This window comes from Pararge aegeria, chromosome 18 (genome assembly GCF_905163445.1).
Source record: "Pararge aegeria chromosome 18, ilParAegt1.1, whole genome shotgun sequence".
NCBI lineage: Eukaryota > Metazoa > Arthropoda > Insecta > Lepidoptera > Nymphalidae > Pararge > Pararge aegeria.
This window is the reverse complement of record NC_053197.1, coordinates 434,341-449,747: the sequence shown is the minus strand read 5'-3', so window position 1 is coordinate 449,747 and position 15,407 is coordinate 434,341. Positions and strand designations below refer to the sequence as shown.

Here is a 15,407-nt window from a genome sequence, read left to right as displayed (position 1 = left end):
TTACTAATATAATAAATGTGAAAGTATGTTTATATGTTTGTCTTACTTTGCGCAGTAAGTGAGTAGCCAATCAACTTGATTTTTGGCATGGAATCAGTTGAAAGGATATGGAGAAAAAAGGCTACTTTTTATCACATAATAAATAAATAAATAAATATAAATATACTACGACAATACACACATCGCCACCTAGCCCCAAAGTAAGCGTAGCTTGTGTTATGGGTACTAAGATGACTGATGAATATTTTTATGAATTATATATACATAAATACTTAGAAAATACATATAAACACCCAGACACTGAAAAACACTTATTGCTCATCACACAAACATTTTCCAGTTGTGGGAATCGAACCCACGGCCTTGGACTCAGAAAGCAGGGTCGCTGCCCACTGCGCCAGTCGGCCGTCAAGTAAGTGTAATGTAAGTAAGTGGAGCTAGTTTTACATTAAGTTATTTAAAAGAACAAAACAAAGGAGGTACTCTAACAGGCTCTGTGTTATATGTTGCGAAGCTGCGAGAAAGTAGTGAAAAGGTTCACGGATCAAGGGTTACAGAGGTTGCTCGCTACAGTCCCTACTATAGTACAATATCTATAACTCCCATGACGCCTTGTCGCCTTCCATTTGCGACGGACGACATGAGTCGTGACCGTGTCACATCAATGAACACATCGATGAATTGTTACTTGTTTCAACATCGTTCATTCATTTGGCCGCATACCAACATGATATTTAAAAGCTTCATTATCATTGATTTCATATGTTACTAAAATGAACTCGCTGTTCATTATTATGTATGTATGTTCACTTTGATGTATGTCTCAAAGAATGTACTTTGTAATGAAACTTCAACTCACTGTTCAATGATTTAATTTTGCCATTTGTTTTTTAATATACCGCCCATTACTCGATAAACCGGACATTGGATGTCTATGTACGTTGTAAGTTAGCTGCCAACCTAGTTCAATATTTACATTATAAAATTGCTTGGTACTCAGCGACTAGTGAAAATAAATACGGTGACGCGTCAACGCATTTGGAGATGACTTCTCCCATTCCGCATTCCAGACGAGGCTGAGTGTAGTGAGACGTTATCTAATCCTAAAATGTGTTAAATACGAGTGCACTTGAAGCCCCTCACAACATGCCTACGTACGGAATGTCCCAGACAGGCCACAGTGTAGAACCGTGATTGATTTTGGATTTCTGAGACTTGTAGGGCTAGCAAGCGCTCCACGATATAATTATATCTATCCGTTACTCATATTTTCTATAGAGTTAGACGAGATAATGTGAAGACATAATTTTCTGAGAATCTTTCGTTGTTTTTGGTTTTCACGCGCAAGATCTTTGAATTATGGTATTAAAATAGTATTCCTAAAATAAAATACGCTTTTATACAGGATCAAGGAATCATTAAAGTTCTGCAGTTAGAAGAGTAGATGTATAAAATTAAAAGTTGAATGGTATTTCAATAGCCAAAACACATTTTACATTTGGATTGTTATCTTATGGGATATGTAAAACCAAAGCTAAGGATAATTTAGTATCCCATTTAATTATTATTTGGCCTTTGCACGGCACATAATTTTAAAAATGATTTTAAACCCGCTCTGGGATGAGGTAGGTACTTATTTGTAAAAATCTGTATTAAAACAAGTTAAACAAAGAAAACTCTTTTGCGTCAGGGGTACATACCGGGAAGATAGTAGGTCGTAGGAGATTGTATTTAGCACGTCACGTAACAAAGACATGATCACAGTGGTCACGCTGTTGTGTGCAGGCTGTGGCCGCAGCAGGTCAGTGACTTACTGATTTGGGTGAAAGTGAACGCTGTGACGCAACGCCCGCGCCGAGTGACTCGTGTTTATTATTACTGCGCATTTGGGTCAATAGGATCCTAGCACCTTGGGTGCTTCTATTATGTCACCTCTGCAAACAGCAAAAGGGCTGTACGTTTTTACCGAATGTAGTTGTACTTTTAACCATCAACATTATCAGTCTATTAACGTCATATTACTGGGAACAGTCCAGGAAATATGGTTTTCGAGTTCAGACAACAATGCACCAACACGGGTTGGCGAGATTAAACGGTTGTTATACGAGTAGGTTAGTGATTACAACTGAGATCGCCGATGGAGCTTGCTGTAAGAAGCATTGGCGTAATACAACCCTAAATTTGTAACTCCGAACTGAGATTTTTACAGAAACCTTTCAACCACCATATCAAACCATTCCCGACCAGGAATCCGTATTTGTTCAACTAGACTAAGGGAGGGGGGGAGTTTATAGTGCTTTTACTAACTAGAGGTTTATTATGCTTTTCACCGAATATCAAAACAGGGACGATATCAAAATAATGCGTTTGCGATCGCAGATCATAATATCTCCGACCAATCTGATTATATTAATTATTTGTAATGTAACCTATGTATTGTATGCTAGAACTAAAAGGCTTTTTTATTTATTATTTTTATTTTATTATTGTTATGTATTGGTCGCATAATATTTAATATAACGAGATGGAGGCAAGGACTCCTCAACGGATTCCTGGGGAAATGAAAGGGACTCTTCAAATATTATACGCAGACCTATAGCAATTTGAGATTTTTTAAAGGACATTGTTCATCTTCTTTCGAAAAACACCACATGGTCAAGTGGCACTGATGGTAAAGACTATGGATGACCACCGAACTATACAACAGAAACAATTAGAATTTCATGGGCTATGTGCGTCACAATAAGAAAGCTGATGGTGAAATGCTGAAAGAACTCCTCAACCATTAACACCCCGGTCTCGGCAAAGACAATATCTTGTAAAGGGCTAATAACCCATAATATGAGCAGTTGACATTTGTCTATTATATCTTACGTAATGGCTTTTTAATTGTGTAAAAAAATTAAACAATTAAAAAGGGGGAAATATATATATTTTCTACAACATTTTTAAGTCGGTGCCCAGTTGTGTAGGTTGTGTATATCTAGGTTCTTTCCTTTTTAAGTACCTATTATAAAAAAGGAAACCGTATTCAAAGTATATCTTTACTTAGTAATTGCACGCCTCATAAGCGAAGCGTTGAATATAAATAGACAAATCTTGAGACAAAGCACTATTTTTAACACTCATGATATTTTAAAATCTCTTTTTATTATTTAAACTAATTAAAAAAATGTTTAAACAATTTCTGCCTTGTGTCTGTATGTGTGGATTCCATATCTTGTGGTCACGATAACGAGCGAAATACTTCACTTATCGGGTTGGTTTTTTTAGAAGCTTCAGTATTTTGAGCAATAGAAGCCTATTACTTTTCACGGTATAATTAGATGTAGTTTAATTATTATTTACAAATAATCTCAATTTTATTGTAATGAATGAGATTATGAGGCGTGCACTTTTGGATTTTCCAACTATTTTACATTTTACTTGGCGCTGACGGAAAAATTTTGTAGAAAATATTCATTTCTTGCTTTTTAGTTATTTAACAGAGTCGGGTTTTTATGTCTAAATATTTTCGTGTTCATCAGAATCACTTATTGAACTTCTCAGATCTAAATTATTTGAATATCCGAAATGTCTAATTCACAAACCACGATTGCCCATTCAAAGTAATAGTTATCACCCTATCAGTTGTTATTGGATCTAGCTGAAAGATCATGGATAAAACGTGACTGATTATAGCAGAGCTATATCCAGCTAGTTTGGTTTATAATGTAGTGTATCGGTGCGTCATGCAACTAAGTGTAATTGCTCGGTCGTGGTTGGGGTTTCACCCTTAACCAAATAATGGTCGACTTTTGGCACAGGCTTTCTCTCTTAAGATATACAACGTGTAAATGAAAACCAAAATAATACTTTACAGGCTTTAGAGGTACATTATGTACTGTCTTTGAGACTTATCTGTGAAACCGAAAACTTAATAGTTTTTGAGTAAACTGCTACAGTTTTACTGAAAGAAATCAGATACAATCCTAACAGCACATGCATAATTAAAATCATGTGGCTTCTGTCACTTTATTAGGTCGCGTAGCGTGGGTACTATGCGCATGTCAGTCTTTTATCTTCAATAGGGTTGTCATAAGTAAACACTTGGAATTTTTTGAATTTGTTTATGTGGAAGAATTAATATGCTTCATTTAATTTAAAATGTATACAGCGTGATTCCTTATGAAATATGTTTATGTATCGTTCAACATGGTTTCTTAATTCGGTTACACGTTGCTAGAGTTGAGGACCAACCTAATTCAATTCAATACAAATGGTGACAATAGGCTTTTATGTTAAAATGAGCAGTTTTCCCGGAGATTTTTTTATAGGCAAATTGTTTTACTTTAGGTTACATTATTGCAATTTTCTTAAGGATCTCTAATTTTTTGATTCGCAGGTCATGTCTATATTAATTAGAGGTTTGCACGTCATGAAATTCAAAAATTAAAAATTCATTTATTTCAAGTAATCCCAGTTTATAAGAACCTTTGAAACGCCAAGTCAGTCTGTTTGTAGTGACTCTACCACTGGTTTGGAAGGCAGATTCCACCGAGAAGAGCCGGCAATAAACTCAGCAGGTTGCTCTTTTTCTACATAATTAGGCCCTGGAGTTAAGAAATTGGGTTTTCTTTCCCGTCGTACGTTAAGCTGATAGTATCAATAATGTGCAGAGATAAGATCCATCTCTTTTATCAGAGAGGATCCTGGGCCACCATAATATTTGCCTGAAATTATTTAAGCCAATACAAAATATATTTTTACTGCTTGTCGAAAAATTAAAAGTAGATCACTATCTATACTTAGTATTATGAAGAGAAAAGCTTTTTTTTGTTTATCTGCTGTACTGAATAGGCTTCGAAACTTCTAGACCGATTTTAACCATTTTATTTAGCAATAGAAAGCTACTTTATCTAGGAGTAACATAGGCTGTGTTTAATTTCAGTAGAATAAGATTTCAGCATTTCTAAAGCAAGCTATAAGAAAAAGTGCTACCTATATTTAAAGCGGATGAAACCGCTAGTATTATACCGATTCGGGCCGGAAATAATGTCTACCTCGACAAGAAAAGACATGGTCTGCCAGACTAATGGTCTCGCCACTACTCCAAAAACATCATTTCATTCATACCTACGCCGACATAAAACAAATTAAACGTCTATCGAATATCGGTTTAATATTAATGATTGTGATGATGGTCATCCGCGGGTTACATCACGCGGCAGGTGGAGAAAGCTTGAGGAATGCCACCATGGTTATAGCTTACTCACTGCTTCATTTCGTAATCGATCTTAACAAAAAATAAATTGTAATCTACAACAACAGAGTATGATATTTGCAAGTTAAAGGGGCGAAAGATGGTGTGTCAGCACCAAAGCGATATCATGATTTCTTGGTGAGACATCTTTGTGCGTGAACCCGACCTTCCCTTTCATTGCATTTTTAAAAAGCAAAATTTTTTTCTTTAATAAACTACTTAAATATGTTATTTTTGATTGGTTTACTTTTATTCTTATTGCTTATACGATAAAGCTTCTATGTTTTATATCTGCCAGTTGTTCCGAGCCACGCGACGTTTTGACGCGACGTGGTGACGTAACTTAAGTTTCAATGTCTCTGGAAGAAATTCTATATAATGCTGAACGACTTCAGCAGTTTCACAATACTTTAGCCTTAGAATGTGCGTAGGAGGAAGAGGATTACGTCAATTACTCATGTTACTCCATCAAGTAATAGTTGAGAACTGTATTAGAAATTGCCTAGGATACAAGATACAGGTCCATTTACCAAAACAGATATATTTATTAATTAAAATTGGGAATCTTTTATCATTGTGTCTAAAACTCCTTAGTGCCTCAGGACAAAAGTCTTTACAAAATTCAAAATTCAAAATTCATTTATTTCAAGTAGGCCTAATACAAGCACTTTTGAAACGTCAAGTCTGTCCGTGTGTAGTGACTCTACCACCGGTTCGGAAGGCAGATTCTACCGAGAAGAAGCCGGCAAGAAACTCAGCAGTTGCTCTTTTCCAACATCAAAAATTTACATTTTATATTTTAACATTCATTTTTCTATCTTGTGAGAGATGAAAGCGGAGCCGGATGCTTCCAAGCAACCTTGTCATTAAGAAACTCATCAATTGTATAATAACCTCGCTGTAATAAATGTGTTTTAACACATTCTTTAAACTTATGGATTGGTAGGTCCAAAATTACCTTAGGAATCATATTATAAAAGCGTATACTCAATCCCACAAATGACTTCTGCACCTTTCGCAGACGATATGCAGATGTCACTAATTTATGACCATTTCTTGTAAGTCGACTGTTTATATCCACTTTTTGTTTATAAAGACTAATATGTTGTCTTACAAATACTATATTGTTATAAATGTATTGTGAGGCTACCGTAAGTATACCAATTTCTTTAAATTTTTCACGGAGGGATTCACGTGATTTAAGTTTATATATTGACCGTACAGCTCTTTTCTGCAATATGAATATAGTTTCAATATCAGCAGCTTTGCCCCATAATAAGATCCCGTAAGACATCACACTATGAAAGTACGCGAAGTAAACAAGTCTTGCTGTTTCTACGTCAGTAATCTGTCTAATTTTCCTGACGGCGTAGGCAGCCGAGCTTAGTTTACCTGCTAGTGTATCTATATGGGTACCCCACTGAAGCTTACAATCCAAGGTCATGCCCAGAAAAACTGTGGAATCTTCCATTTTTAGTGATTCTCCATTTATTATTATATTTTTATTAACTTTCTTTACATTTGGTAAAATAAATTCCACACACTTAGTTTTTTTTGCATTTGAAAGTAAATTATTGACAGTAAACCAGTGCGACACATGCGACATAGCACGGCTTACATCGTCAGAGTTGTCTCTACCTCTATCAGTTTTAAAAATTAGAGATGTATCATCAGCAAACAGTACAATGTCACAGGTTTCACTGACATGGTGTGGTAGATCATTTATATACACCAAAAATAGAAAGGGACCCAAGATTGAACCCTGTGGGACACCCATTGACGTAGCCGACCCCTGCGACTTAATGTCTTTTATGCAAACCCTTTGGGTTCTGTCACTGAGATAAGAGGCAACCAAATTTAGTGCAACGTTTTTGATACCATAATGGGCTAGTTTAAGAAGCAAGGTTTTATGATCGACACAATCGAATGCTTTGGATAGATCACAAAAAACACCAATGGCATTCTGCGAACGTTCCCAGGCATCGTACACATGTTTTAAAAGTTTAGCGCCTGCATCCGTGGTGCTACGACCTTTAGTAAAACCGTACTGCTCCGGATGTAGTAAGTTATTTACATTGAAGTGATTCAAAAGTTGATTTAATATAATTTTTTCAAAGACCTTACTAAGAGCTGGTAAGATTGAAATGGGTCTGTAATTGTTAATGTCGTTTTTATTGCCAGATTTAAATAGAGGTATAAGTTTACTATGTTTCATTAAATTTGGAAAAGTACCTCTATCAACACATTCATTAAAAAGTATGGCTAAGTAAGGGGCAATAACGTCTATAATGTTAGATATTACCATTACAGACATACCCCATAAATCACCGGTTTTTTTCTGTTTCAACAACTTAAAATTCTTTATTATATCATATGCAGATATATGTTTAAAATTAAATAAAACGTTGCACTCATTAACGTTGTTCCTCAATAAACTCTGAGCTGCAGTAGGTGAAGAATTAAGTGAATCAGTCAACAAAATAGGAACACTCTGAAAAAAGTTTTCAAAGGTACTTGCAACCTCACTGTCAGCGGTAACTTTATTATCATTAATAATTAATTCAAAGTTTACGTTGCGAGATTTAGCTTTCCCAGTTTCATTATTAACAATTTTCCAGGTTGTTTGTACTTTGTTATCCGATTTTATGATTTGATCCTTAAAGTATAGCGACTTAGCATGAAAGCAAACGTTCTTAAACGTTTTAGAGTACATTTTTACGTGTTGTAGGAAAGCTGGAGTATGGTTATATTGTTTTTCACCATAGAGCTCATACAAATTATCTCTACTTTTGTATATGCCAATAGTTGCCCAATCGCTAAACTTTATTTTTTTATTGAAATCTATATGTTTGAAATTGAATATTTTGTTAAATTCATTTTCTATAATATTAAAGAGCGTACCATAAATGCTGTCAGGATGACCGTTCTTAAAGACAAGGGCAGGAATTTTGGATGATATTTCACCTTTGAATCGCGTCAATTTGCTCTTAGTTATCGGCCTACACTTGACGATATGTTTATCTTTGTTTATATTATTCAAAACAGTAATTTGTTGGCCACAATGATCTGATCTTAAGTTGGTTATTATCGATTTACCTAAGATCTCACAGTTGTGAAAAATATTATCTAACAATTATCTTACAGTGATGGCAGTGGTCTCCAGTTATGAACCTGATAACGCCATTCTGAGTCATTCAGGAGTTGATGGAGAGGATATGCTCAGATAATCAGTAAACTAGTATTACCTACCTCGATCGGTTCATCGGGGTCGATCGATTGATACTGTTGCCCCAAGATGAAGGTGGAGTGGTGATCACGCATCAGAAAACTTAGCGTTGGTAGACCTACAACTATAAGGTCAGAGGACATAAAATGACTCGCGGGAAGCAAGAAATACCAAGCAAAGGCAAGTCGAGCAGTGGTCATTAATTGATTGATGAATCTTAAGAGCTATCTAAAGAGAGGTAGAATATATGTATTTTTTATTATGTCCTATCATCAGTCTGAGTTAAGGTCTTGGCATTTTAATAAACGAAAATCGCATTACTTTAGAAATAAAACATTGATATCACGACTCTTTATCGAGGTCTAGGTTTTAATCTGGGTAATAATTCTGACGGGCCAATACAATTTGTATATTGTATGTATAGATGCGCTATATGACTAGTTATACCAAGAAATATGTCTATATATATATATATATAGACATATTTCTTGGTATATATATATATTATGTATTTGTCTGATGTTTATATCTCATTAATTGCACCACCTACCTCTATTCCATGTTTTTTTCCTTTTGCGTCTTCGTTTGCCTGGCAGAAATTCCAAATAAAAATTTATCGCTATGTAGCGATAAGTTCACCAAATTGGACTCCTAACTCTATGTGTATATCTCTATAACTACTTTTTTCTTTGGTGTACAATAATAGAGTATTCATTCATATTTGGATGGTCGTTAAAAGGGTTATAAGTTGAAATAATTTGAAATTCAGTTCAAAAGATACCCATTTGTCGCCCTTATCTGCCCCTTTTGGATTTGTCATAATGTTATATACATGCTTTATTAAATACCACTTGCTCAATTACATATTACCGGTGTCAGTTCTCATATTCGAACGCACTTCCCCAGTGTAATCTAAACCCTTCTCATTCTTAAAACCCTTGCCCTGTAGTCGGCCAGTAATAAGTTGATTAAGTTATTGATGGTGATGATAAGCTTAAGAAAGTTAAGACGAATCTTACGATACTGCGTTCCTCTTAGTGAGATAAAATAAATACGAAACCGACTTTCATGTTATGTAAACTATTGAATATAATGCGAGTGACTTGCTTGTGTCCAATAAGGAGTTCCATCCATCAAGAAGATAGAGATCTGCGGAGATCTTAAAAAAAAATAATAAGCACTACTAGCCTAAACTTGCTTAGCTCGACTTCACATCGGAGAACCGAGTTCGAATCCCAGCTTGCACCTCTAACTTTTTTAAGTTTTGTGCGTTTTAAGTAATTAAAATATCGCTTGCTTCAACAGTGAAAAATAGGAAATTGAGGAAACCTGCATGCCTCAGAGTTCTACACAATGTTCTCAAAGGTATGTGGAGTCCACCAATCCGCACTGGGCCAGCGTGGTGGACTACGGCCTTAACATCTTCTCATTGTAGGAGGAAACCCGTGCTCTGTGAACTGGTAATGGCTTGATGTGATGATGATGATGAAACCTAGCTTAAAAAAGCGCCGGGTATATATGCAATTTGGCGTAACGGTCGTGCCACGAAACTGGGGACGAAAGGTTGGACGGAGGTTAAAACCTTTTGGCAATTAAAATATTTTTTGTATGTCAGTAGTGAGTTAAAACTACGCTAGATATCAGGCATGGAAAATATCTTAGTTTTACGGGCAACCAGGATTTCCAGGCGGAGGAAGTCGCGGTAATTAGAAATGTATGTTTAAGCACTCACCATGATCTCAATCGCGAAGCTGTCACATAATGACTAAGAGCTGTAATGTCATGGCGGTGCATTTATATTACCTGGACGTTTTCGCCAAGCGAGTGTGACAGACTTTTTATTGTCTTATGCGTTTAGTGACTAACTGAGAAGTAACCTCGATATATTATATACTCTAACAGGCTATTGCGAAATTTATGATACATATGTTTTTCCAATTTTTTAAATAAATAAATAAATAATAAATAAATATACTACGACAATACACACATCGCCACCTAGCCCCAAAGTAAGCGTAGCTTGTGTTATGGGTACTAAGACGACTGATGAATATTTTTATGAATAATATACATAAATACTTAGAATATACATATAAACACCCAGACACTGACAAACATTCATGCTCATCACACAAACATTTTCCAGTAGTGGGAATCGAACCCACGGCCCTGGGCTCAGAAAGCAGTAGTTAGTAGTAGTAGAGCTTTTTTGTGACGAAGCTCGTCCGGGGAATTACTACCTCCTTGCTTATTTATGCCGCTAAGCAGCATTGCTGTGCTCTGGTATAAATATTAATAACAAGCTTAAGACAAACTCCTGAGGTTGATGGACACAGGGCGGGCGGGCTAACCTAACCTGCATGGAGAAGGTTCTTCTTAATATTTTCATGTGAGGTCTAAGTATTAATACGCAATTGGCTAGCGTGGTGGACGGAAAACGCATTTTATTCTGAAAGGAGAACCGTGGTTTGTAGTGGGTCGGAAATAGGTCGAATATTTCATTTCTTAAAACGAATATAAACTCCGAAAGGTGCTGGGGATCGAAAGCTCTGACCACAGGGCACCGTTCAAAGTCAAAAATATCTCTATTCAAGTAGGTCCATAGATGCCACTTTGATGTGTACAGTCCATAAGAAATGTGAACACAGTAGGGAGATGATGGCGATAACCATATTCGTAAACTTGAAACTAAAGCTACAAGGGTTCCAAACGAGCCTGGTCTAAGAAGAAACCCAAAACTTAGCCGGGTGTTCGCTTCTTAAAGGACTCCATACTGATTATATTTACAATTTTAATAATTTGCTATTAATTCTCGTGTTTTACAAGTAGACAGCGCACATCACTATTAGAGAGTGCGATCCTCCAGCCAGAACGCATTGTTGCCGCGAACACCCTAATTATTTCCCCCATGTAAAGCGGGTCATTATACATTCCTACCAGTACGCGTACATTATAATATTATGTAACTAGCGATCCGCCGCGGCTTCACACAGTTGCAATATTACATGTTGGGCAGTTTGGAGTGATTATTATTGGTTATGATAAGACGCGCGCATTTTATAGGAAAATCTTTGAATTTCTTTGAATCAATATTGCATATAAACATCTTGAATCACTCTATCTATTGCTGAAAACTGTAATAAAATCCATTGCGTAGTTTTAAAGATCCAAGCTTATAAACAGGGTCCCCCTGTTTTAAACTAAGTATGTAAAGATACAATACAAGTAAGTTAGGCAACTCTAGGACTTGCTTTTTTATAACTATATTATTGTGGAAATCGTGTACAATTTGTTTGTTAACCATATTATGGGTAGCCTTCTAATTCATAGAGGTGATAATTTACGAACGATGGAATGTGAAAAACCATCGCCTGTAAACCGGACAACACTTTGCAGGACATGCAAGGAACAGGTCCTTAACAGTACCGCCCTGTGTTTATCAACCTGAGACGTAGGTGTTAGCCGCAAGTGCCTGTAATTAAGTCGGCAACCACGCCTTGCATACCGGAACACAGGAATGCCGCTTGGGGCAGAAATAAGAATGGCGGCAGACAGCAAAAATTTCTACTACTACTGAAATTTTATTATGATGAAGATATTATACAACGTGTAAGCAAATTACGAAATACTGTTGAAGTGTGCATTAGTAAATTTCATAAGGAATCACCTTGTAAAAATATGAAATCAAAAGAAACATATTTATTATTCCATACAAATGACTTCATAACTAAAAGTGCTTACTTATGACAACCCTATTCGAGATAAAAGACCGACACGAGCATAGTATCTACGCTCTCTCAGGAGTCACTTGATTTTACTCTTGCATATGATGTTAGGTTGTATCTGATTTCTTTCACTAAAAACTAAGGAAGTGGTTACTTCAAAACTATTAGGCTTTCGGGTTTCACAGATAAGTCTCAGCGACATTATATAACCTCTAAAGCCTGTGAAGTATATTCGTCAGGTGTGATCGCAGTCAAGGGCTAACTGTAGTGGAATAAAAAAAAAGATGAAAGCCTCGGGCCAGAAAATTCTAAGCCACCTTTATTGCGAAAGCTTGGACTTTAGGAATCAAATATGTAGCCATCTTTCTCGATTCACAACAGTAGAAACAAGTGTTAGGTGATCGGTGCGGGTAAATAGATGCTTCGTAGAACAGCGCAGGCAGGTAGAATTTTAACACAGATTTAAGAACATACAGAAACCGTGTACACTACTAATATTGAAGCATCAATCCTCCACTCCTCCACTTAAGATTGGTTTCTCGAAAAAATGGTTAGTAACTTCAAAGGGGCAATAGCGCCAGCATTTTGGGTACCATGCCCATAAGTGAACAGTTAGACGGCTAATATTTTTTGTAAATATTAAATTTAGTTTTATATATGATTATTTGTTAGTAACTTTAGACCACATAGCAGTTGACCGAAATTATTTTAGCTCTAATGTTTTAAGCGTTAACCATACAATGGGTGAATGGGAAAAAAAATTGGACCTAGAAACATTCCGCAGGTTATTACTGTTTGGACACAATGCACTGCAAACAATAATGACTGAATGAGGATTCTGTATGCTCTTAACTCAATGCATTTTTGGTTCTTTTGATATCAACATGTTTGTATGGAATGCTCATTTAGTTCGGTGATTCTCGAAATTCGCAACTTTCACACATGGTAGGTACTTATTAAAAAATACTTTTGATAATGATTCACGGCGGAATTGTGTCGGCTTGCGTAATATACTTCCTTTATTTGTTGTTCAACGATGTGTACCCGCTGAATGCTACACGTACTCGATACAGGCTAAATGGCATTCCTACAATGCTTTTACCAGAACGAAACGTACAGCCAATTAAATTCTTAACTTATATTGAGTACAATAAACAAACAGTTAAAACTAGTACAGGAGTTGCCGTGACAGCAGACAGGTCTTGCAAATGTTTTGTACATTCGTTTAGTTGCTTCCTACTTAATTTTTTAAATAAGTAGGTATTTATTTTGCCACTGGTGCCCACAGAATAGGTAAACCTATAAGGCGCTGTCATAGTTCAAATTTAAGTAGTCTTTTTATATATATACAGGACTCTGCGTGTTAACTATTTTTTGGGTTAAAATAAAGTAATTATTATTATAATTGTCATCAAAAACTGCCAGACTTTTCAGTAATGTCGGAGCTGCCATCCCATTGCAGTTTGATAGTGCACCTATTCAGGGAAACTTTTTTAAATACTACTAGCTTCTGCCCGCGACTTCCTCTGCGTGGACTTTAGAATTGGGTCTAAAGGTCTCGTTCACAATTTTTAATCCTACCATGGGAATTATTTGAGAGATCGGTATAGAAAGTACATGTTCTTTTTAATAGCAAAGATGCAGTGGCGTGCATAGAGGGTACGCACAGGGTAAACTTGAGGATAGGCATTGTAAGAATTAAAAAGCTTACCTAGTTTTATAACTCGTACTGGGGATTTTCTTCATTTTATATCATCTGCATACCCTGTGCATACCTTCTATGCATGCTTCTGCGTAGGTGACATGCAAATCAAATTACAAAGCTGTCTGCCCGTTGCTTAGCTCATTTTTAAATTTTCCGTTGGGAACTTCTTAAGGAATCGGGATAGAAGGTAGCCTATGTACTTTTCCACGTTAAAGACTATATGCATGCCAAATTTCTGATTGAGTAAAAACATCCTTACTTTAGCATTTATAATTTTAGTAGAATAGTAGGATGTTATCCACTTTGTATATCTGGTTTCATCTTTCCCGTCGTACAAATAAAAACACTTATATGAAAATTAGGCTTAAATATTTCTTTAAAAATGTACTTATTTATTTGAAATATAAAAAGAAAAAAACCGAACGAACGGAACGATGGAACGAACCTACACGGTCAAGCCCACTGTTGTTAAAAATTGAATAGAAGCACGCGATACTTTGCGGAATTCTGTATTAAAAACCTTTCTTGCAATGTCTTCTATACCTACCATTTTTTGAAACTTTGCTTGCCTTGCTGTCGATTGGTCCGAGCTATTCTTAAGAACAGCTGAATTATTTGGAATTATACAGACAAGTAGAACTTGTTATCTAGGCTAAATTCAATCAAGCAAATGAAAATGAAACATGAACATGAAAAGTTCAAAATGAAAATTTATTTGTTCACATAAAACAATAGCAGATAAGGCGGAGAACTTCTGTTAAGTTTAAGGTTAAGGGTAAGGTTTAAGGTAGCAAAAACTAACTATCTTCGCTTTAGTCAGTTCAACAGTGAAAATCGTTTCAAAATTCTACTTATCTGTGAAATTCCAAAAGGTTGAACCGTTCTTTAGATAAGCCCCCAGACATGGACAGTGCAAGTGAGGTTCAAAAATTTTTTTTCGCAATATACTTTTGTTCCAACTATCAGATCATCTTAAATAGACCTATTCGCGCTAAAAAATCAATTTTAGATAAACACTTATTAATAATTTATTAGATAAGTATTTAAAAGGTATTTTTTTTATGCTCAGAGGCACGACACGGAGCTATAGGTCATGGCGAGGGCTACTCCATAACGGTTCACAGCTTGCATTGGCATCAGCAGTCATTCCACAGTAAGCTTTACTGCAGAGTCTACACTGATCACAGTTTTACCTATTTCTCATCACACTTTCAAATAGTTTTGATACTGGATACTAATAGACATCTCTTCTCATCAACCTCTTCAAAGATTCTGTGGAAGTATCCCGGAGCATTTCATCTCTTCTGCTGTTTATCACCGACGCGAAGTAGTATAACACGACTGAAAATTAAAAAGAATATATTTTATTATAAATATGTCTTCGACCGATTGTGTTCCCTCAAAACAACGATTTGGGATTTCCAAATACTTATTTTTTTTAATTTAAATGTTCGCTCGTCTACAATCACATCTGATGGTAAGTGATGATTTGAATGTTATATGTCAATA

General features: G+C 35.9%; 1 protein-coding gene across 1 annotated transcript in view; it reads right to left on the bottom strand.

The window, feature by feature from the left end:
- Nucleotides 1–15,407, bottom strand: part of LOC120631723 — a 31,811-nt gene that overhangs the window by 11,840 nt on the left and 4,564 nt on the right. The window contains exon 4 of the mRNA XM_039901405.1: nt 15,134–15,239. Within this exon, the coding sequence (XP_039757339.1) occupies nt 15,134–15,239 (106 nt within the window). The remainder of the gene's footprint in view (nt 1–15,133; nt 15,240–15,407) is intronic.